This window comes from Heterodontus francisci, chromosome 6 (genome assembly GCF_036365525.1).
Source record: "Heterodontus francisci isolate sHetFra1 chromosome 6, sHetFra1.hap1, whole genome shotgun sequence".
NCBI classification, from domain to species: Eukaryota; Metazoa; Chordata; class Chondrichthyes; order Heterodontiformes; family Heterodontidae; genus Heterodontus; species Heterodontus francisci.
Window position 1 is genome coordinate 96,294,148 of NC_090376.1, and position 25,613 is coordinate 96,319,760.

General features: G+C 43.0%; 1 protein-coding gene across 1 annotated transcript in view; it reads left to right on the top strand.

The window, feature by feature from the left end:
* The window catches only part of ercc5 (excision repair cross-complementation group 5), a 182,313-nt gene that overhangs the window by 40,652 nt on the left and 116,048 nt on the right, over positions 1 to 25,613 (top strand). The window contains exons 6-9 of the mRNA XM_068034427.1: positions 13,314 to 13,408; positions 18,404 to 18,536; positions 20,209 to 20,292; positions 23,796 to 23,892. Coding sequence (XP_067890528.1) covers positions 13,314 to 13,408; positions 18,404 to 18,536; positions 20,209 to 20,292; positions 23,796 to 23,892 — 409 coding nt within the window. The remainder of the gene's footprint in view (positions 1 to 13,313; positions 13,409 to 18,403; positions 18,537 to 20,208; positions 20,293 to 23,795; positions 23,893 to 25,613) is intronic.

Sequence of the window (25,613 nt, forward strand, 5' to 3'; positions counted from 1 at the left end):
CCACTCCTCCCCTGAAGACATTGGATGTCCTCAGGTACTGACCCATGTAGGCATTATTCTTGTGTGAGCCTTGGCAGTGATTATGTAACCAAAGGAGTAAGACATTTGAGCCTGATGTGCGTGCAATGGTACTTCCAGCAGAATTGCTGGATAATGCACAGAAACAGGACCCTTGGGCAACCTTATTTTTCCCACACCTTGACCCTCAACTTGGTGAGAGGGATGGGATAGTGAGAGAGGGTCAGTAGTGATGGGAGAGGGTCATTAAGTTCAATTTTAGTGCATCGACCAAATGGTCACCTCCTGTGATGTAATGCTCTGTGATTCTTTGCCAGCTGAGATCGCCTAACAGCGGTTTAAATTAGGGACGTTACTACTAGATAAAGTGACTGGGAAGTCCATGGCTCTTAAAAATAGAGCTGCAATTGTATTGATTGAATACTGGTGTTATCATGTTGGTGTCACTACAGAATAATACTGTCCCAGATTCACAGGATGCTGTGCTGGGGGGAATTCTGCATTTAGGAAGTAAAGTTAAAGGAAGTTAAGAGCTGGTTCTAAAGTTTTCTGTTTAGAAGTGTTACAATCAACATTGAGACTGTTAACTTTAAAAACGAGAGGGGAGGCGGTGGCGTAGTGGTATTGTCACTGGACTAGTAACCCAGAGACCCAGGGTATTGCTCTGGGGACATGGGTTCGAATCCCACCACAGCAGAAGGTGAAATTTGAATTCAATTAATAAAAATCTGGAATTAAAAGCTAGTCTAATGATGGCCATGAAACCATTGTCGATTGTTGTAAAAATCCATCTGGTTCACTAATGTCCTTTAGGGAAGGAAATCTGCTGTCCTTACCTGGTCTGGCCTACATGTGACTCCAGACCCACAGCAATGTGGTTGACTCTTACATGCCCTCTGAAATGGCCTAGCAAGCCACTCAGTTGTATCTAACCGCTATGAAGTCAATAAAAAGGAATGAAACCGGACGGACCGCCTGGCATCGACCTAGGCACCGGAAACGACAACGGCAAACCCAGCCCTGTCGAACCTGCAAAGTCCTCCTTACTAACATCTGGGGGCTTGTGCCAAAGTTGGGAGAGCTGTCTCACAGACTAGTCAAGCAACAGCCTGACATAGTCATACTCTATGTGGATGAGGTATTAGTGTTGTTACCATTACAGCGAGAACCATTAATAGCACGGTTCAGTGGTTCATATAGAGTAGAAGAGGTATATATATATAAGGATCCTGAAGACGCGATCACAAACATATGTATATATATATATATTTTATATATATATATATATGTTTGTTACCATTACAGCGAGAACCATTAATAGCACGGTTCAGTGGTTCATATAGAGTAGAAGAGGTATATATATATAAAGATCCTGAAGACGCGATCACAAACATCACGGACCCTGGCACCAGGGAGGCAGCAAACCATCCGTGCGTCTCGCTATGATGTTAGAAGTGAGTTTAGGGAGTTAGGTGGTATATATATATATATATATATATATATATATATATATATATACCAATATCCTGGGAGGGAGGTTTGCTAGTACTGTTCGGGAGGGTTTAAACTAGTTTGGGAGGGGGATGGGAACCGGACTTGTAGTCCAGGGACCAGTGGGTCCACTCAGAAAGACAAAGAGTGTAGTGAGGTATTGGGGAAGGTAGCACTGTCGCAGAGGACAGATGGGCACGGAGAAGGGTTAAAGTGCGTATACTTCAACGCAAGAAGCATCAGGAATAAGGTGAGTGAATTGAAGGCGTGGATGGGCACTTGGGACTACGATGTTGTGGCCATCACTGAAACGTGGATAGGTGAGGGGGAGGAATGGTTCTTGGAGGTACCTGGTTATAGATGTTTTCATAAGATTAGGAATGGTGGTAAAAGAGGTGGGGGGGTGGCATTGTTAGTTAGAAATAGTGTAACAACTGCTGAAAGAATTTTCGAGGAGGATCTGCCGACTGAGGCACTGTGGGTTGAGGTCAGGAACAGGAAAGGAGCAGTCACCTTGATGGGAGTTTTCTATCGGCCCCCCAATAGCAGCAGGGAGGTGGAAGAGCAGATTGGGAAACAGATTTTGGAAAGGAGCAGAAGTCACAGGGTAGTAATTATGGGGGATTTCAACTTCCCAAATATTGATTGGCAACTCTTTAGATCGAATAGTTTGGATGGGGTAGTGTTTGTGCAGTATGTCCAGGAAGCTTTTCTGACTCAGTATGTAGACTGCCCGACCAGAGGGGAGGCAATATTGGATTTGGTACTAGGTAATGAACCAGGGCAAGTGATAGAGCTGTTGGTGGGCGAGCACTTTGGAGATAGTGATCACAATTCTGTAGCATTCACTGTGGTAATGGAGAGGGATAGGTATGTGCAACAGGGCAAGGTTTACAATTGGGGGAAGGGTAGATATGATGCTGTCAGGCAGGAACTGAGGAGCATAAGTTGGGAGCATATGCTGGCAGGGAAGGGCACGGTCGAAATGTGGAACTTTTTCAAGGAGCAGATAGTAGGGGCCATTGATAAGCATGTCCCTGTCAGACAGGGAAGGGATGGTCATGTGAGGGAACCGTGGTTGACAAGAGAGGTTGAGAGTCTTGTTAGGAAGAAGAAGGATGCGTATATAAGGTTGAGGAAAAAGGGCACAGGCATAGCTCTGGAGGGATACAAGATGGCCAGGAAGGATCTGAAGAAAGGGATTAGGAGAGCTAAGAGAGGGCATGAAAAATGCTTGGCGGGTAGGATAAAAGAAAACCCCAAGGCCTTTTACGCGTATGTCAGAAATATGAGGATGACTAGGGGGACCGTAGGTCCGGTCAAGGACAATAGCGGGAGACTGTGTGTTGAGCCGGAAGAGATAAGTGAGGTTTTGAATGAGTACTTCTCTTCGGTATTTACGAATGAGAAGGGGTGTATTACTGAAGAGGACGGTGTGAAACAGACTGGTAAGCTCGAGGAAGTGCTCGTTAGGAGGGAAGATGTGTTGGGGTTTTTGAATAACTTGAAGATAGACAAGTCTCCCGGGCCTGACGGGGTATATCCAAGGATGTTATGGGAAGCAAGGGATGAAATTGCAGAGCCGCTGGCAATGATCTTTTCATCTTCTCTGTTGACGGGGGTGGTACCAGGTGATTGGAGGGTGGCAAATGTTGTGCCCCTGTTCAAGAAAGGAAATAGGAACAACCCTGGGAATTACAGGCCAGTTAGTCTTACTTCGGTGGTAGGCAAGTTGATGGAAAAGGTGCTGAGGGATAGGATTTCTGAGCATCTGGAAAGACACTGCTTGATTCGGGACAGTCAGCACGGTTTTGTGAGGGGTAGGTCTTGCCTCACAAGCCTGATTGAATTCTTTGAGCAGGTGACCAAGCAAGTGGATGAGGGTAAACCAGTGGATGTGGTGTACATGGATTTTAGTAAGGCATTTGATAAGGTCCCCCATGGTAGACTTATGGAGAAAGTCAGGAGGCATGGGATAGTGGGGAATGTGGCCAGTTGGATTAAGAATTGGCTAACTGATAGAAGGCAGAGAGTGGTCTTACATGGTAAATACTCAGCCTGGAGCCCAGTTACCAGTGGCGTGCCACAGGGATCAGTTCTGGGTCCTCTAGTGTTTGTGATTTTTATTAACGAATTGGATGAGGAAGTCGAAGGGTGGGTCAGTAAATTTGCAGATGATACAAAGGTTGGTGGAGTTGTGGATACTGAGGAGGGCTATTGTCGTCTGCAAAGGGACTTGGATAGGTTGCAGTGCTGGGCTGAAAAGTGGCAGATGGAGTTTAACCCTGAAAAGTGTGAGGTCGTCCATTTTGGAAGGACAAACACGAATGCAAAATACTGGGTTAACGGTAGGGTTCTTGGGCATGTGGAGGAGCAGAGAGACCTTGGGGTCTATGTGCATAGATCGTTGAAAGTTGCAACTCAAGTGGATAGGGCTGTGAAGAAGGCATATGGGGTGTTAGCGTTCATTAGCAGAGGGATTGAATTTAAGAGCCGTGAGGTGATGATGCAGCTGTACAGGACCTTGGTAAGGCCTCATTTGGAGTACTGTGTGCAGTTCTGGTCGCCTCATTTTAGGAAGGATGTGGAAGCCTTGGAGATGTTGCCTGGAATGGAGAATAAGTCTTACGAGGAAAGGCTGAACATTCTAGGCCTCTTCTCATTAGAACGGAGAAGGATGAGGGGTGACATGATAGAGGTTTATAAGATGATCAGGGGAATAGATAGGGTAGACAGTCAGAAACTTTTTCCCCGGGTGGAGCAAAGCGTTACAAGGGGTCATAAATTTAAGGTGAAGGGTGGGAGATATAAGGGGGATGTCAGGGGAAGGTTCTTTACCCAGAGAGTGGTCGGGGCATGGAATGCCTTGCCTGGGGAAGTTGTTGAGTCAGAAACTTTAGGGACTTTCAAACGGCTTTTAGATAGGTATATGGATAAAGGAAAATATGGGGTATAGATTAAATTGTCCTTGACAGAGGACAAAGGATCGGCACAACATCGTGGGCCGAAGGGCCTGTTCTGTGCTGTATTTTTCTATGTTCTATGTTCTATGTTCTACTCACGGAATCATACCTTACAGACAATGTCCCAGACACTGCCATCACCATCCCCAGGTATGTCCTGTCCCACCGGCAGGACAGACCCACCAGAGGTAGTGGCACAGTGGTATACAGTAGGGAGGGAGTTGCCCTGGGAGTCCTCAACATCGACTCAGGACCCCATGAACTCTCATGGCATCAGATCAAACATGGACAAGGAAACCTCCTGCTGATTACCACCTATTGCCCTCCCTCAGCAGATTAGTCAGTACCCCTCCATGTTGAACACCACTTGGAGGAAGCACTGATGGTGGCAAGGGCACAGAATGTACTCTGGGTGGGGGACTTCAATGCCCATCACCAAGAGTGGCTTGGTAGCACCTCTACTGACCGAGCTGGCCGAGTCCTAAAGGACATATCTGCTATACTGGGTATGCGGCAGGTGGTGAGGGAACCAACGAGAGGGGAAAACATACTTGACCTCGTCCTCACCAATCTGCCTGCTGCAGATGCATCTGTCCATGACAGTATTGGTAGGAGTGACCACCACACAGTCCTTGTGGAGACGAAGTCCGGCCTTCACATTGAGGATACCATCAATCGTGTTGCGTGGCACTACCACCGAGCTAAATGGGCTAGATTTCGAACAGATCTAGCAATGCAAAACTGGGCATCCATGAGGTGCTGTGGGCCATCAGCAGCAGCAGAATTGTACTCAACCACAATCTGTAACCTCATGGCCTGGCATATCCCCCACTCTAACATTACCATCAAGCCAGGAGACCAACCCTGGTTCAATGAAGAGTGCAGGAGGGCATGCCAGGAGCAGCACCAGGCATACCTCAAAATGAGGTATCAACCTGATGAAGCTACAACACAGGATTATCTGCGTGCCAAACTAGGTAAGCAGCATGTGATAGACAGAGCGAAGAGATCCCATAACCAACGGATCAGATCTAAGCTCTGCAGTCCTGCGCATCCAGCCATGAATGGTGGTGGACAATTAAACAACTAACTGGAGGAGGTGGCTCCACAAATATCCCCATCCTCAATGATGGGGGAGCCCAGCACATCAGTGCGAAAGATAAGGCTGAAGCATTTGCAACAATCTTCAGCCAGAAGTGCCGTGTGAGCGATCCATCTCAGCCTCCTCCTGAAGTCACCAGCATCACAGATGCCAGACTTCAGCCAAGTTGATTCACTCTGCGTGATATCAAGAAACGGCTGAGGCACTGGATCTGCAAAAGCTATGGGCCCTGACAATATTCTGGCCTGTACTCCAAAACCTGCCGCGCCCCTAGCCAAGCTGTTCCAGTACAGCTACAACACTGGCATCTACCCTGCAATGTGGAAGATTTCTCAGGTATGTCCTGTACACAAAAAGCAGGACAAGTCCAACCCGGCCAATTACTGCCCCATCAGCCTACTCTCACTCATCAGTAAAGTGATGGAAGGTGTCATCGACAGTGCCATCTAGCGTCACTTGCTTAGCAATAACCTGCTCAGTGATGCTCAGTTTGGGTTCCGCCAGGGCCACTCAGCTCCTGACCTCATTACAGCCTTGGTTCAAACATGGACAAAAGACCTGAAGTCAAGAGGTGAGGTGAGAGTGACCGCCCTTAACATCAAGGCAGCATTTGAGCGAGTACGGCATCAAGGAGCCATAGCAAAACTGAGGTCAATGGGAATCCGGAGCAAAACCCTCCGCTGGCTGGAGTCATACCTTGCGCAAAGGAAGGTGGTTGTGGTTGTTGGAGGTCAATCATCTGAGCTCCAGGACATCACTGCAGGAGTTCCACAGGGTAGTGTCCTAGGCCCAACCATCTTCAGCTGCTTCATCAATGACCTTCCTTCAATCATAAGGTCAGAAGTGGGGATGTTCGCTGATGATTGCACAATGTTCAACACCATTCATGACTCCTCAGATACGGAAGCAGTCCGTGTAGAAATGCAGCAAGAACTGGATAATATCCAGGCTTGGGCTGATAAGTGGCAAGTAACATTCGTGCCACACAAGTGCCAGTCAATGACCATCTGCAACAAGGGAGAATCTAACCATCTCCCCTTGACATTACCATTGTTGAATCCCCCACTATTAACATCCTAGTGGCTACCATTGACCTGAAACTGAACTGGAGTAGCCATATAAATACCATGGCTACAAGAGCAGGTCAGAGGCTAGGAATCCTGAGGCGAGTAACTCACCTCCTGACTCCCCAAAGCCTGTCCACCATCTATAAGGCACAAGTCAGGAGTGTGATGGAATACTCTCCACTTGCCTGGATGGGTGCAGCTCCAACAACACTCAAGAAGCTCGACACCATCCAGGATAAAGCAGCCCACTTGATTGGCACCCCATCTATAAACATTCACTCCCTCCACCACTGACGCACAGTGGCAGCAGTGTGTACCATATACAAGATGCACTGCAGCAATGCACCAAGGCTGCTTTGACAGCACCTTCCAAACCCACGACCTCTACCAACTAGAAGGACAAGGGCAGCAAATACATGGGAACACTGCCACCTGCAAGTTCCCCTCCAAGTCACACACCATCCTGACTTGGAACTATATCGCCGTTCCTTCACTGTCGCTGGGTCAAAATCCTGGAACTCCCTTCCTAACAGCACAGTGGGTGTATCTACCCCACATGAAACCCAGCGGTTCAAGAAGGCAGCTCACCACCACCTTCTCAAGGACAATTAGGGATGGGCAATAAATGCTGGCCTGGCCTGCGATGCCCACATCCCATGAATGAATTAAAAAAAATGAACTCCCCGGACTGATTAAAGAATTACACAACAAATTTCACATTTTAAGACTTTTACTATAACTCTAAACTAAAAATCAGCATTAACTAATCAGTACTTAGCAGGTAGCTAATACAATAAATTACAGAAAATGGTATTTCCCATGAACTTATTAAAACACTTGAAAACCCTACACCACATTTATACTTACAGTGTTCTCATGAATGTGGTACCTTTGCAGTTAAAAGTCACAAACTCCTCCGAGTTGCAATGGGTTGGAACTTCCAGTATCCTTAACAAAGCCAATGTCCTCTTTACTCACTTATTCCGAGCACGTTCAACTGGTCTTCTGTTCATAAGGCAATCTCTGGTGATCCTGTTGGTCTTTTCTCCTCTGCAAACCTCGAGCCTTCGATCCAGGTTTAAGTCTTAGCTGCTGTTCACTGTTCCTGTGTTCTGAGAGCGGTTGTTTTCTCTGTTTCTCTCCTGAGGCTGTGCAGCTCCAGTTGAACTTTGTAGTTTGATTATGTAGCTCCAGCTGGTTTCTTTGTGTCATCCTTTCTTCCTTACAGCCTGTCAGACCTAGGAAAACCTATTGTATTTATCTAGAATCAAAAGTCAATAGTCATTTTCCTTTTACAATATTCAGAGTCCATACGTCTGCCCATATCAAAACCACCTGGGCCTTCCTTTGTTTCCAGCTGTTAGCTATTGCGACTCGAATTTGTATTTTCAGAGTCCTTAGCTCCCTGTTTACGCTCAGAGTCTGGGAGAATAAAATCTGTTGCCCGTCAGGTGTTACAACCTTGTACTCTGCTTTCAAAAGGGTCTTTGATCTGGGTTCCTAGTTGTCATGGTAACCAAGCCCCCGGCTTGTCTCGAGGCAGAATTTGAGTGAAGTCACATGTCTCCTCTGACTCCATTTTATACTGCATTAAAAATCTCATTTTTAAAAACATAATCATAGTACAAAGTTCAGCATTCATAATAAGAGGTTTTTGTGCATCAATCATGAGTAAAGCTAGAGCTGTGATAATTTTTATGATTAATGTGGCATGACATATCCAGTATGATTTTGCCCCAGGTAGCTTGATTTTTGTTTTTTTAACTTTGGCTTTGCATTGGGAATTTTAAAAAAATTTACTGCCACATACAAGATCCTACAACCATTTTATGCTGTCAGTTTTTTGTCTGAGAGGTGATCTGATCAAGGTGTTTAAAATAATATGATTTAATAGGTTAAATACAGAGAACTTAATTTTCCTGGTAGGGGAACCCAGAACAAGGAGGCATGCATGATCTAAAATTAGAGCCATTCCGCAATTCAAGAGTGAAAGGAAGCACTATTTTGCACGAAGAATAGTAGAAATCTGGAACACTCATCCCCAAAAGGCTGTGGATGCTGGGTCAATTGAAATTTAAGACTGAAACCAATAGATTTTTGTTAGGTAAGGGTATCAAGGGATATGGAGCAAAGGCGAGTAAATGAAATTGAGGTACAAATCAGCCTTGATGTAAATGAATGGTGGAATAGGCTCAAGGGCCTGAATGGCCGACTGTTCCTATGTCTGAAATCATATAAAGGATGAGACTAAATTTCCTCCAACTGAACATCGAGAAGATTGAGGCAATTGTTTTCAACCCTTGCAGCAGTGGCAAGGTTAGCAATATTTCCCTTGACAGGCATCCAAAATTTGGCCTTCTATTTGACGCAAAGTTGAATTTCAAGCTCTGGATTCTATACACTACAATCTTACTTCCATCTCCACCCTAATGTCTGTCTCCTCCTACCTCATTCCACTGCCATTGAAACCCTTATCCACATTTAGACCAGGGTTGTCCAACATACGGCCCACGGGCCAGGATCCAGCCCGCTAAACATTTTCATGCAGTGGTGGATGTAAACTGTTCTCCAGGCCATTCCTCATCCTCATTGTCACTGGAAATGAGAAATTTCTCATTGTCTTCCTCTTACAGTGCGGCCTTTTAAAAACATCACGCTGTCAATTTCACAGCTGACAGATGCTGACATTGGGAACAACCGTTTCCCAACAGATACGGGGTTTTCTAGTGGGTTCTGACTTTTTTTTTAAAACCCGTCGGAAAACCCCGAGTCTGTTGGGAAATGGCTGTTCCCAATGTCAGCATCTGTCAGCTGTGAAACTGACAGCGTGATTTAAAAAAAAAAAGAACTGACCAACCTTCTGCTGAGCATTCCACTCTCGGCAACTGTGTGTAAGAGAAAGAGAGAGACGGAGGACAGACAGAGAGAGAGAGAGAGAGAGAGTGCGGGGGGTGGTGGGGGACAGTGAGAGACAGAGATGGGGGCAGAAAGACGGGGGGGGGGGACAGAGAGAGAGGAAGGACAGAGAGAGAGGGGGGACAGAAAGAGAGAGAGGGGGCAGAGGATCAGAGTGGGGGGACAGAGAGAGAAATAGGGAGAGAGGGAGGGAGGAACAGAGAGACGGGAGAACAGAGAGAGCAGGGAACACTGAGCGGGGAGCGAGGAGCACTGGAGACACGGGGGGTGAAGAGACATGGGGGGAGAGGGAGACAGAGAGACAAGGGGAGAGAGAGAGATAGAAAGGGGAGAGAGAGAGTCAAAGAGTCATTTACTTACGGCACAGAAGGAGACCATTCTGTCCATAGTTCATGCTGGCTTTCCACGGAGCTATGCAGTCAGTCCCACTCCCTGGCTCGATCTTCGCAGCCCTGCAAGTCTATTTCTGGCAGATGGCCATCCAACTTCCTCTTGAAGTCATTGATCTTCTCCACTTCCACCACCCTTGTGGGCAGCGAGTTCCAGGTCATTACCACGCACTAAGTAAAAAAAGTGCTTCCTCATATTCCCCCTGCATCTTTTGCACAAAACTTTCAATCTGTGTTCCCTAGTCCTAGAAGGGAGGGGGGAGGGAAGAGAGAACGAGAAACACACACAACACGGGGAGAGGGGAGAGAGAGATCAAGTTCTCTCCTGAAAGATGGACATCTATCCAGAATACTCTACATCGCTACATCAAGTATGCTGGCAGAGATTGACTACTTATTAAAGCAAAAACAATGCGAGGTCTGTTACTAAATCAGGTTTCAATATAATGACGAGAAAGTAAGTCAATAAATTAGTCTTCTCATTTAAAGCTTCTTCACAAAAATCCACATTTGTTATTCTTTTCATTAGTACGATAAATTTTTAATGCCTTCATCTTTCAAAATTTGCTCATCGGCCCCCCTGGGCTGAGCAAAAATTGTAATGCGACCCTCTGCTCGAAAAGGTTGGACAACCTTGATCTAGACTGTTTTTCATCAATGTTTTTCCTTACCAGACTTCCATCATTATCTTCAGTAAATTCTAATTTCTTGAAAACTCATCTTGTCCTGCTTGTGCATCACCCCCTCCTCATTGGCCTACATTTACTCTAAACTATTTTCCTTGCCTTCAAATCCCTTTATCCTGTCCTTATCTCTGCAACTTCTTCCAGCCTTGTATCCTTTCCTTGCCTTTCAGAATTCCAACTTTGGCTTTTGTACATTCCCAAATCCCTTTACCCTATTACTGGTGGTGGAGCCATCAACCACCATGACCCTACCCCACTGAAATTCTCTCCCTAAATCTCCCTGCTCCTCACTTCTCTTTTTAAAAAATAAACTTCTCAAAACCTAAATTTCAATCAAGCTGTCAATCACCTTTCCCAGTTCTCCCACCACAAATCAGCCATTTATTCTTTATCCCCTTTTATCTATTTTATTTCTTAACTGCCTATAAAGTTCCTTCAGACATATTTTACCTTAAAGGTGCTCTGTAAGTGAAAGTTGCTGTCTCTACCCTCTTAAGTCACAATTTAGCAATCAGATTTGCTAACCGCAGATGATTTAATTTTTATATATATTTTTTACTGTACGAATTCTTCATCACACCAAAGATTAAGAGATGACCAGCTCTTTCTGTTTCTGGTATTTCAATTCTGGAGTGTGTTTCATCAGCAATCAACTGTGCATGCATTCCTTGAGTCTTTTCTTTAGCAAATTTTCAGTGATCAGTTGCTAACGTTAAGCATGAGAGCCAAGTTACCAGAACAGCAAGTCTATAAAATATATTCTTTGATAGTTGTTGACTCTCAACATTCAATTTTGACACACAGGCTTATAATCTTCCAATACAACAGGTTCTGCCATTCATTTCGCTGTCTCTTGAGTATCCTTGGTTTGTACTGCTAAATAGTCAAATGAGAAAAGCATTGTAATGTAGGAAAGTAAGGTGTACTGTGTTAGTAGGTGCACGGTGGTACCACCGAGCTTCCTTTTCCTGCTGTGACCAAAAATTTCATTGTATTGTGTTTTTGCGCGCGCGCGTGTGTGTGTGTGTGTGTGTGTGTGTTTTATAAGGCTATAACTAAATATCTTTGTTAGATGGCGAGCTGCGAACAGCAGAATTTTTAAAGATAGTTGGATATTTAGATGATCTAAATTCTAGTGACTGTGGAAATCATTTTTGGAATGATTTTTTCACTTAAATAAATGTGACCCGGTGAACATTCTTCTCTTCCTCTGGAGAACTTGTCACATTTCTGTTCTGCTTACCTCAATATTTTGCATCTGTACAAGAGCATGACTACCCGACCCGAACCCGACGGGACCTGACGACATGTGTCGGGCTCGGGTTGGCTCGGGTCTCTCTTCCGGGTCCAAAATTTGGGCTTCGGTCGGGCTAGACGTGGACAGAGATCAGGACAAACAGAAATCAGAGCTGAGAAGAGTGGGGGGGGGGGGGGGCGGAGGGGGAAGGAGGGGAAAGAAACAGCTAGAAGTTCAGACATAAAGCAACCGAGTGAAATTAACCCAACCCCCCTACACTCTGAAAATCAAGTCTGGGAAAAACTGACAAGCCCGGGGACAATACCAGTAACTGCAGTAAGTACAGAAACATCAGCTGAGCTCTTGCTTTCATCTATACTTGGCCCAAAGATTGAAAATTATCTAGAAATGGGGAGATTAAATTTCCCAACCTGAGTTCTCCGTGGAGATTTTTTTTGTTAATAACATTGGAACTTGATACAGTTCAGAAGCTTGTTTGTTACATTGCATGGTTTCCTGAAGGTGGATACTTTTTTTCCCGCGAGTGCTCAGGATCGCGGCGCCTTAGCCTGTTTGAAATCAGTGTTTGTTTTTTTTTAAAAACTTCATGATGTTAATTGAACACGAGTACAACAACAACTGGCACCAGTACTCGATCACTGGTCTAAAGCCTGGCTACCCGACCAAACCCGAATACATGTCGGGTTTGGGTTGTGTTGGGCATTTAAAAAAATTAAAGGACTCGGACTCGGGCTCGGGTCGCGTTTCGGTTGGCTGTTTCGAGTCGGGCCTGGGTCGGGTTTTAATTTTATACTGGAGCCAGGCTTTAGTTTGTACTGTTGAGGAGAAGAGGGAGGATGGGTTAAGGACATGAGTTAAAGAGACTTTGCTTTGTAGCATTTTGACAGGTGACATGTAGTCACTTCATTGGGTCGTTTTGGTGTTTGAACCTTAAAATTAATTTCTAGATACAAGAAATAAATGTAGCATATTCATCTCTCAGCCAACACCTTCATAAATACCTAAACTTGTCATTTATTTTTGATGGAGCTTGCTGTGCACAAATTGGTTGCTGCTTTTGCTTACATAAAAATGATTTCATTCAATAGTTATTTAAGATGTTCCTCAAAGCTTTGACAACGCAGAGTATAAATGCAAATATGTTTAGTTATTCTGAGGAATCTCCTTATTTAGTAAATGCTCTGGCAGAATAGTTATATTTGGAGATGTGCATAACAAAAATTTGGATTTACCATGTTGGAATGTGCCCTGTAGTGAATGTACAGGATGAGAAAAGACCATTGCGATCCATCTGGCCGGTTCTGGATAAATGTTACCACAGTGCCATTAGTCTAAAAATTCTTAGACCAAAATTAAACCAGATTCATTTAGATTTCAATGATTACTTAAATCTTACTTTTCTTTTCTCTCTGTCTTTTCACAGATGGTTCAGGCAGCTTAATGAGCATTTTCATATGAGAGGCTGTTCCTATGTTCTGTACAAACCCCATGGGAAAAATAGAACAGCTGGAGAAACTGGTACATGAAACACATTATTGCTGTATTAAAACATTCATTAATCCATTAATGACTGCATGACCGTCTTGAAGTTCTAAAATGTGCATATGTTTGTGTCATGTAAAATTGCATCCAACTTAAAAAAGTGATCTATTTTTCAAAGTAAGGGATATTGATCTTGCAATATGTTTTACTACTCTATTTGAGTCTGAGGTGAGGTATAATAAGGATTTGATGTGGATTTAAAAAGAGAGAAAAACAAGCACGAAAAACAAAACAAGCAAAGAAAAAGAATTAAATAAGAAAAGAGGTTACCATATAAACTTGTCGAATTCAATGTTGAGCCAACAAAGCTGTAAAGTGCCCAATAAAATGGAGAGGTGCTGGTCCTTCAAGCTTACATTGAGCTTCTTTTAGAATTAGAATTAGAATTAGAATTAGAACATTACAGCGCAGTACAGGCCCTTCGGCCCTCGATTTTGCGCCGACCTGTGAAACCATCTGACCTACACTATTCCATTTTCATCCATGTGTCTATCCAATGTCCACTTAAATGCCCTTAAAGTTGGCGAATCTACTACTGCTGCAGGCAGGGCGTTCCACGCCCTTACTACTCTCTGAGTAAAGAAACTACCTCTCACATCTGTCCTATATCTATCACCCCTCAACTTGAAGCTATGTCCCCTCGTGTTTGCCATCACCATCCGAGGAAAAAGACGCTCACTATCCACCCTATCTAACCCTCTGATTATCTTATATGTCTCTATTAAGTCACCTCTCCTCCTCCTTCTCTCCAACGAAAACAACCTCAAGTCCCTCAGCCTTTCCTCGTAAGACCTTCCCTCCATACCAGGCAACATCCTAGTAAATCTCCTCTGCACCCTTTCCAAAGCTTCCACATCCTTCCTATAATGCGGTGACCAGAACTGCACACAATACTCCAGGTGCGGTCTCACCAGAGTCTTGTACAGCTGCAGCATGACCTCGTGGCTTCTTTGGAACACTGCAGGAGGCCAAGGACAGAGGAGTCAGAGTGAGAGCAAGATAGAGAATTAAAATGACAGGTGACCGGAAGCTCAGGGTCACACTTGCAGACAGAAGAGAGGAGTTCTGCAAAGTGGTCTCCCATCCTGCGTTTGGTCTCCCCAGTGTACAGGAGACCACATTGTGAGCAGCAAATATACTAAATTGAAAGAAGTACACTGTTTCACCTGGAAGGAGTGTTTGGGGCCTTGGTCAGTGAGAAGGCAGGAGATAAAAGGGCAGGTGTTGAATCTCCTGTGCTTGCATGGAAAGGTGCCGTGGGAAGGGGAGGGGATGTTGGGGGTTATTGAGGGGTGCACCAGGGTGTTGCGGAAGAAATGGTCACGTCCAAATGCTGAAAGGGGAGGGAAGGGGAGGATGTATTTGATGGTGGCATCATGCTAGATGGAACAGAAAAGACAGTGGGTGATCTGTTGAATACGGAGGCTAGTGGGTCCAAGGTGAAGACGAGGGGAACCCTATCATGATTCTGAGAGGGCAGGGAAAGAGTGAGAACAGAAATGCATGAAATGGAACAGACACAGTTGAGGCCCTTATCAACCACGATTGGGGGAAATCCTCAATTGAGGAAAAATGAAGAACAATTGAAAGTACTGGTATAAAAGGTTGCATTGTAGAAACAGATGTGACTGAGAAACTGGAAGAATGGAATGGAGTCCTTACAGGAAGCAGGGTGAGAGGAAGTATAGTCAAGGTAGCTGTGGGCTTATAGTGAAGACTGGTTAATAGGCTTTGCTCAGAATTGGAGGCAGAGAAGTCGGGGAAGGGACGAGTCGGAGATGGACCATGTGAAGGCAAGACAAGAGTGGAAATTGGAAGCAAAGTTGATGAAATTTTCCAGTTCAGGGCGAGAGCAGGAAACAGCATCGATACAGTCCTCTATGTTCCAAAAAAGGTGAGGGAGGGGGCCTGAGCAGGACTTGAAAAAAGAATGTTCCACATATCCCATAAAAAGGCAGGCATAGCTAGGATCCATGCAGTACCCATAGCAAGACCTTTTATTTGGAGGAAGTGAGTGGAGTTAATGGAGAAGTTGTACAATGTGAAAACAAGTTCAGCCAGGCGCTGGAGGCTGGTGGCAGATGGGGACTGCTTGGGCCTCCGTTCAAGGAAGAAGCAGAGAGCCTTCAGACTGTCATGGTGGGGGATGGAGGTGTAGAAAGTTTGGACATCCATGGTGAAAAGGAGACTGTTAGGGCCAGGAAACTGGAAACTGTTAAAGTGACAGGCATTGAAAGTATCACGGATGTAGGTGGGAAGAGAAGACAAGGGGGAAAATAGAGTCAAAGTAGGATGAAATCAGTTCAGTGGGGCAGGAACAGGTTGAAACGACGGGGCAGTCCTGTTTGTGGATCTTGGGAAGGAGGTAGAAAAAGCTGTTAAGGGTTGGGGGTCGATGAGGTTGAAGGCCGTGGAGGGAAGATCTCCAGAGGAGATGAGGTCAGTGACAGTCTTGGAAATGATGGCCGGGATTTTACTAAGCTCCCGACTTCGGGCTCCAAGGTGCTGGGGGTGGGGGTGCGGAAGATCATTCCAGCAGTGGCCCGCTACGGAGTTAGACGTCGGGAGTGCCGGGCCTGATCTTCCCAGCAGCGGCGAGGCTCCGTGGCGGCCCCCCCACCGCTGTGTAATGGGACCCAGATTAACATATTTAAATTAAGCAAATACACTGTGATCTTACCTTCGGGCCGCGATCATCTGAGCAGCAGCCAGCACTCGCCTTCATTTTCCCATCTGCACTTTGTTCAGTTTGGGGGGGTGGGAAGGTCACGTGTTGAAGGGAAGTATTTTGTGGGGTGGAGAGGGCAAATATTGAATTTTCTTGTTATTGGGGGGTGGGAAAAGGCGATAGATTTTTAATCGGTACAGTGGGGGGGAGGGGTATAACGTTAAAAATATAAATGAGCCGGCAGGGCTGGCTGCCCTTTAAAAATGGCACCGGCAGCTGATGCCATTGCCAGCATCAGAGAGCCCACCCCCTCCACATGATTGGGTGGGGAAGGGGGGGGCGGCGGCAGCGGCCCAACCGGCATCTTATCATGGGCTGCCACGAGGAAGATCATGGCAGCACGTGACCTGCGCAAGCGAGCCGCCTTTTTTTTGCCCGCCACTGCTCTTAGTGACGGGAGAAGAAAATCCAGCCCGATGGCTTGATGTTCAGTGGTGGGGTCATGGTCCAGGGGAGGTAGGAGGAAGTGTCAGAGAGTTGGCATTAGGCCTCTGTTGGGTATGCCAAACAACACCACCACCCATGTCAGCAGGTTTGATGACCATGTTGGGGTTGGACCTAAGAGAACAGAGTGTTGCAAGTTCAGAGGGAGCTAGGTTAGAGTGAGTAAGGGGAACAGAGAAATTGAGACAGTGGATGTCTCAGTGAAAAGATCTATAAAAGGTAAGGAGCCAGAGGGGAGGGGACCAGGTGGAAGGAGAACTCTGAAGACGGGTAAAAGGATCAGATAAGCTGGGGAAGACGCCTGACCAAAGGAGTGGACGCAAAGATGATAGAAGAAAAGCTCAGCATTGTGCTGAGCTCAAAATTGAGGTAGGGCGTAAGGGGATGAAGCTGAGGTCTTTGCTAAGGACAGATCAGGGTCAGAGAGGGGAAGGTCGGGGGGTATCGTGAATACGTGGCAAGGGATGAAATTAGAAGAAGGAGTGGGGTCAGAGGGAAGTGAAGAGGAGGGAGGATCCGGAGGGGAATTGGTACCCATAAGTTGTTGAAGCTTACATTCTTTCACAAGGAAGAAAAATAGTTTTTTCTTAAGGCGCGGATGAGAAGAAGGATGAAATGAAAGTGCAGACCAGGATAGCTTTGAGATAGAGTGAGTCGGTGCTGCTGAAGAGAGAATTTGAGTGCATGCATGTGGCTGCGCGTGGTATTGAGTGTGAATCTCGGGATGCACTGAGAACAGTGGTTCAAGGAACACTGAATATCTTGGAGATATCTGTAATCGTGGGTGGAATTTCAGTTGGAATCCAGTTGGAATAGTTGGAGCTGGAGACAGCTGCTGAGTGGCTGTGAAAGTGAGTTTTGGTAGATATCAAAAACGAGAAGGGCAATAGGAAGCAATGAAGGTAAACAAAGTATAAGAGACAGACGGAAAGCCTGTTGGAGAGAAGAGCAAAATTTTTTCCCACCTTCCCTCCCCCCCCTTTCACTTGCTTGAAACCTGTTGCATTTCTAACTTTTCCCAGTTCTGATGCAGGATCATCGACCTGAAACGTTAACTCTGTTTCTCTCTCCACACATGCTGCCAGACTTGCTGAGTATTTCCAGCATCCTTGGTTTTTATTTCAGATTTCCACTATTCACAGTATTTTGCTTTTGTAAATGTATTCCTTCTTGTTCCAGCAATTTACCTTGATAACACTGCACATTAGACAATCCACAGCTATACCAGTTTCAACACCATCTGTCTTTGTGCTATCAGACTCAAACTACCAGTTAGTTACAAATTGTGGATAATTGTGTGCTGTACACACCTGCCACCTAGGAGCTATGTTAACACCAGTTACGCTTTCTTTTTACCAATTTCTCCTTTCCTGCCCTCTCCTGAATGTGTTGACTTCTGCTGGGTATAGTACTATATGCATCGTTCAGTGTCTTGCCTAACTGACGATTATTCATGTGCGACCTTTGACAATGTTGGGGGACATCACAGCCAATCCTATCTTGTTTTCAGCAAACATGCACACAATAGCACTTCTGACAAGGATTTGTTGTTGGGGTCTGAAATGGGAACTCCACAGGATTTTTTTTTGTCTCCTCTTCTGTAAGTCAGGATACTGAGTGAAATTATAGTGTCCTTTCACCACCCCATAACTGCATATTTTGTCTTCGATATTTTGGCTATGACCAATTTTAAATACTGTGGTAATCTATCAAAACATAAAGATAATTGATCAATTTGTGGCATGATGAATGTGAAATCATGTGATATAGTTGGATTTTGATGCATATTGATATTCCAGCTGAAGGGGCTTTAATGAAATTAACTCAAGGACTGAGGAATGACTCTATGGCCTATATCTACCATTGCCAGAATCATTACTTCTGTCCTATTGGATTTGAGGCTACCCCTTTAAAGGCATCCAAAGCATTTCGGTGAGTACATATAACTCTATAACTGCACTGTTTCTTCCCTGGATAGCTTGTCAAGGCTGTTGTTTAAATATAGATTTCAATGTTGGACAAACTGCAAGAATGCTGTAATTCTATTTAATTTTAATCATTAGAACTGGAACAAAAGACAAGTTCTGCCAAGAAAAAGTTAAATATTAAAATAAAAGCAAAATATTGCAGATACTGGAAATCTGAAATAAAAACAAGAAATGCTGGAAATACTCAGCAGGTCTGGCAGCATCTGTGGAGAGAGAAGCAGAGTTAACGTTTCAGGTCAGTGACCCTTCTTCAGTTGCGATGAGGGTCACTGACCTGAAATGTTAACTCTGCTTCTCTCTCCACAGTTGCTGCCAGACCTGCTGAGTATTTCCAGCATTTCTTGTTTTTATTATTATAAAAGTTAAATATTGTCTTTTTCAACTGAACAATTAATTGTAAGCAAGCTTCTCTAAAGGTGGATGTCTAGAAAGTTCTAAAAGTACTGTTCAAAAACATATTACTGCTAAAATAAACAAGTTTTACATTTTAGGGAACTGAATGAGTAATAATTTAAATGGGTACATAAATATTGTGAAGAAGTGTGGTTTTCAATCAATGGACTAATCAGCAAAAGATAAATGGACAAATTTGTTCAGAGAGCCTACTACTACTGCAGTACCAAAAGGTTAGATACCTGCAGTATGTGAAAGATGTTACAATGAAGATGGTTAAATTACTTCTTTTGTATGGTCATATTTTTAAGCAATTATTTCATGTCTAAAATAAATTATGAGCTCTCCTTCAATGGGTTTGTGGCAGAGAATTCTACATCCTAACCACCCTATGTAAAATGTTTCCACACTTCTAATTCTTTTTGTTATATTTCAAATATCTACAACCAATAGAAACAATCTATTACTATTTATCTTATAACCAAATTGTGAACACCTTTTATTCACCTTATCAGCACTAAAGGGGGAAAAAGCTAATTTCTCGAGTCCCTCTGCATAATTGTAACCTCTCATTCCCAGTAAAGTCCTAATGAACCTTTTCCATTCCTATAATTGGATTCCCAAAACTTTATGCAGTATTCCAGCAGTGGCCTAATCAGGGTGTTGTTACAAGTTCAGCATTAAGTCCTTGCTTTTATTCTGTGCCTCCATTTTTAAAGCAGAGGATCTGGTTTGTCTTTTTATGGCATTATCTGTATGCGTTGCTGCTCTTTTGATCCATTCATTAAAAAAATAGCTAGTCTAATGGTGACCATGAAACCATTCTCTATTGTTGCAAAAACCCATTTAGTTCACTAATGTCCTTTAGGGAAGGAAATCTACCATCCTCACCTGGTCTGGCCTACATGTGACTCCAGACCCATAGCAATGTGGTTGACTCTTACATGCCCTCTGAAATGGCCTAGCAAGCCTAGAGATGGGCAACAAATGCTGGCCGAGCCCGCGACGCCCACATCCCATCAACGAATAAACAAACTCTTACAATTTAAGCAGTATTTCCTTCTTCCATTCTTGACCCCAAAATGTTTTATTTCACATTTTGTTTCTAAATTGAATGGCAACCGTCACTTGTATGCCTGTATTACTTGCATAGGAAAGGAGGAAAAAAGCATATTCTGTTTTCAGTTAAGTATTGTGTTCATTTTTTCCCCCTTTGATAACAGAGGAAAGCTTCCCCTTGATGAAATGGAATTTTGGATTTTAATAGGTGAACCAAGTAAGAAACATCCAGCCATTCACTGCAAAAAGTAAGTTTGACATTTAAACATTATTTTGATAATCATATAAGAAGGCTACACTCCAAGGTCCCCTGATGGCGCAGCTGGGTAAAACGATGAGTACTGAAACAGTACAGAACAGAAAGGTCCAAAGTTTGATCATGAGTCAGCACTGAACCAGTTATCTCAGCTGGGCAAAGGGTTCCTATTCCTGATCACTATCCAATAACTATTCTTCTTCTTCTTTGGCCTCCTTGTCTCGGGAGACAATGGGTAAACGCCTGGAGGTGGTCAGCATAACTATATACGTAAACAAGCATTAAAAGAGGAGAGGATTGGGCTAAATTCTGGTGGGCCCTGCATTTGAAGAGCCAGCTGACCCTCTCTAAGCTCACAGAAAAAAATTAGTCACTTGAACAACAGGGTACCTATGAATTACCCCAAGGAGTCAATGCCTTAAGGGAGAAAACCAGCAAAAAAGTCACAATTTTTATTTTAAGTACTCCATGAATTCAGCCTGTTTATGCAGGTTTGTGTTGTTAGCATATTAATAAAGAAATGGAAGGGCTCCTCAAGGCAGCAGAGTAGAGTTTTTTTTTAAAAAGGCAAGATAGCACAACTTTGACATTATGCAGTCACCCGTACCTGACTACATTTTTATGGAGAAATTATTTTTAAATTAGATTTAATTAATTTTTAATTTAATTTATACTACATATACAAAATTTTATTTGGACAATTTTGCAATTTGTTTAGCTAATTAATTGGCATCAGCCAAAGTACTATCTAAACAAATACATTTGAAGCTAAGGCCCCAGAGGACCTAAAACAGCATATATGCCTGAACACTATAATAACATAAAAAGTAAGAGCTGGAGTGGGCCATTTGGCCTTCGAGTCTGCTTCACCGTTCAGTAAGATTATGGCTAATCTACCTCAACTCCACCTTCACGCACTATCCCCATACTGTTTAATTTCCTTGGAATCCCAAAATCTATCAACCTCTGTGTTGAATATATTCAATGATTGAGCATCCACTACCTTTCTGGGTAGAGAATTCCAAAGATTCATAACTCTTTGATTGAAGAAATTTCTCCTCATCTCAGTCTTAAATGGCTGATCCCATATGCTGAGACTGTGACCTCATGTTTTAGATTCCCCAGCCAGAGGAATCATTTTCACATCTACCCTGTCAAGTCCCTTAAGAATTTTGTATGTTTTAATTAGATCACCTCTCATTCTAATATACTGCAAGGAATATAGGCCTAGTCTACTCAATCTCTCCTCATAGGATAATCCCGTCATCCCAGAACAAGTCTAGTGAACCTTTGTTGCACTCCCTCTAGGAAAAGTATATCCTTCCTTAGGTAAGGAAACCAAAATTGCACACAGTACTCCAGGTGTGGCCTCACCAATGCCCTGAATGATTGTAGTAAGACTTCTTTACTCTTATACTCTAATCCCATCTGTTTGTGGTAATGTTTCACTTACAGTGGCTGACCAGCATAATTTTACCTAACTTGTCAAGTGTAAATTTTTCAGGAATATAGATAATATTGTAAATATTTTTACAATCCTGTTAGGGGCCATTATTTTTTAAAAAGGGAAAGTCGAATTCCCAGTTATTACTGAAAGAATTACACCACAGGATTTCATGTTTTAAACAAACTATATTGTACAAGAATTAAACAAAGCAAAATACTACTAACTTAACAGTAAAATTTGGAAACACTTATACTTCAAGCTTAAAATATGAACAGAACATGAAGATGTATACTTCAAACTCTAAATACCAATAGAACACAGCTGTTTGACTATTACCTCCACCCTAGCAGTCCCCTATACTTTACATGATCTTGGTGGTTTGTTCCCTTCTCCTGGGGCCAATCCAAAGTGTACCTCAGCTCTTTAAGAATTTACTTTGATTTCCTGACTTTCTCATCTGTTTTCTGAGGTTTGAGATTTCCTGGGAATTCACCCTTTAATTTTGGCTAGGAAAATCCTCCAGTTCAACACCTCGCGAATCTGGATTTCCCAGCTTGAGCATTGGCCTTTCCAAAAGCCAACCTGCTTTTCCAAAAGCCAACAGCTTGTTCCAAAGTCTGTCAGCAAACACAGAGATCAAAAAGCACCTCTGACTCATCCCCCTAGCAACATCTATTTCCATAGCAACATCTATTTCCATAGCAGTATGTCCCAGATAGCAATTTAATCTAATTAACTCTAACTTTAAATATTCTCTTTGTTCTAGGAAATTATATAATTTAAACTCTTGATGATGGTAGCTGTAGACTAACCGTCTCCACACTTCCCATTATGACCTTACTAAATAAACATGGGCTATGCTTTGATTTGCAACCCCACCTAGGTTTCGTTTGCCAGCTTCTCAAACCAGGTGTTTTCATTTGTCTTGTATTAAAACAAATTCAATTCCCAAATTAAAAGTTACTTCTAAAATATTAATACAAACCATGAACTAGGTGATCGTAACAATATCCAGTGATAGCTAGAATCAGTGAGCGGATATTCTTTGTCAAAAAATTGCCTTAACTGAAACAGGACTGTTTTATCCTCACTTCCTTCCTCTAGTATTCAAACAAGAAAATAACCAAAACAAGAAATGCAAATTGCAGTGTACCAAGTTTAACTTTTATGGCCATAACTAAATTTAGACAACTCAGATAATTTCACAATTCTTGGGAAATTTACATTTTTACTCACATGTACAGTTCTGAAACTATGTTGCAAGATATCCTAAAATTTAGAATGTTGTGATTTAAACTTGCTTCAACAATTATCCTGTTTCTTTTTTGCCCCCTCATCTCACACCACCCTACTCATGGAATGTGTTATTTTGTGACCTTTTATATTATGGAGTTTTGAATTGAGGAAAGGTCAGTCCACTGCTTCACATTGGCTGTACAATTTACAGTGTCATAAATTCTCCAACATAATATCCTGTGGGAGGATAATAACCATAGTAGATGAAAATTGTTCCCTGACCTCAAAGAGAATCACGCAAACCTACTCGATATTTATGGAGCTTCACAGACATGTTAGCAATGCTAGTTGCTTTCAAACAAAATCACTGTTTCCTACGTTAAAATAGTGACTACACTTCAAAAGTACTTCATTGGCTCTAAAGCACTTTTGAGATGTCTTGAAGTTTGGAAAGGTAGTATATAAATGCAAGTCTTTTTTTGCCGAAATTATACCCAGATTCTCCTAACACTAGAACCATTGCATATCTAATTTTTTTGTGTAATTATCTCTACAGAACATTCAATTTAAATAAATAATTATTTAACTGAATGTTTTAAGCTATGCTTTATCATTAACTTATGTCGATTGTGTGGTTGGAAACTTATAAGTTTATGTGGAACTATTTCAGTTGCTGTGTTGAGATGATAATCTGAAGTATGGTGGATTTCGTCTTCCAAAAGGGATATAGATTTTTTTTGCAGTTACTACAAATTATCGAGGGTTGCAATAAATATGTGTCCCCTAATACAATGACTTATTTCTAACTTTAGGTGGGCAGACATAGTGACAGATCTTAACACTCAGAATCCTGAGTACCTTGATATTCGAAATCCTGAAAAGGGTATACAGTACAGAAAAACCAAAAAGGTATCAAAGATATTGGATGTCATTTTTGGAAGGTATCTGTGGTATGGTAAATAACATGTTTAAGTAATCTCAGTTTTGTACATGTGCTGTGAATTATAAGATTAATATGCATTACAACAGGATGGACCCAGCAGGCAGGGTTTGGGTCTTGGGAAACTGGTACATGTGGTCTCCAGGATCACTGTCCAGAAGAGCGAGATACAGGGATGTGACTTCCCTACCCTTTGTAAGCGATGGTTATGATGTGCTTGTTTTTGAGTTAACTTTTCACATTTTGACGTACCTAGAAACTGAGGGCTAGCTTTAACATCTCACTCTGTTCATAGTGAGTTTGTTAAAATTTTGCTCCAAGGCTATTTTTCAAGTTTTCCCTTAACATGAAACTGGATATACCGTGGGTTAAATTTTTGGTTCAATTTGCCCAATATGTACGGAGAGCTGAGTCCTGCAGCCAGTGTCAGATTTCGGAGTAATAAAATAGGCTATATGCAAAATAAAATTTACCAAATAGTTGCTGGAAAGCCATGAGCTGATCCATGTGAAACAGAAGTAAAGTTACTTGCACAATGCATGGCTTGGAATCATTTAGGTTAAATTATATAGGACTAGTATCTGTAGAACTTATTCTAGTAATAGCATGAACCTACTGTACAGATCTAGCAGGGTTTCCAATGATAGTCTTTTTTCCCTCTTAACAACATGTTGAGGTTTCCTTTTTGTCTGTTGTCCATTGACACACAGTTAAATCTTAGTCTCTGGCACTATGCTGCAAGGATATGCACAAGTATGACCAGGAATGACTCCAGTATGCTGCTGGAATCCAGCTATCCAGTTACAAATGAATTTATTCAGTAAAATTATATGCAAAGTTTTAATCACTATAATTCAGACGAAAAAAACATTAAGCAAAGTCAGCTTTTGACAAACCAACACATTATTTCAGCAAATCAACCATCCAGCTTAACATTTGGTTTTACATATGAACATGCGAGTTAGGAGCAGGAGTAGGCAACTCGGCTCCTTGAGCTTGCTCCACCATTCAACAAGATCATGGCTGATCTGATTGTAACCTCAACTGCACATTCCCGCCTACCCCCAATAACCTTTCACCCCCTTGCATATCAAGAATCTATCTACCTGAAGTGAAGTAACTGGCAAGGCTAAGGACCAGGTGCTGGAAGGTGGGATTAGATTGGGCAGCTAGTTTTTTCGGCCAGCACGGACACGACGGGCTGAATGGGCTCCTTCTGTGCCATAATTTTTCTATGGTTCGATGGTACCTCTGCCTTAAAAATATTCAAAGACTCTGCTTCCACTGCTTTTTGAGGAAGAGAGTTCCAAAGACTCACGACCCTCTGAGAGAAAAAAATTCTCCTCATCTCTGTCTTAATGGGCGACCCCTTATGTTTAAACAGTGACCCCTAGTTCTAGATTCTCCCACAAGAGGAAACATCCTTTCCACATCCACCCTGTCAAGATCCCTCAGAATCTTATATGTTTCAATCAAGTCACCTCTTACATTTCTAAACTGTAGCGGATACAAGCCTAGCCTGTCCAACCTTTCCTCATAAAACAACCCACCCATTCCAGGTATTAGTCTAGTAAACCTTTTCTGAACTGCTTTGAATGCATGTACATTCCTCTTTAAATAAGGAGAGCAATACTGTACACAGTATTCCAGATGTGGTCTCACCAGTGCCCTTTATAACTGAAGCATAACC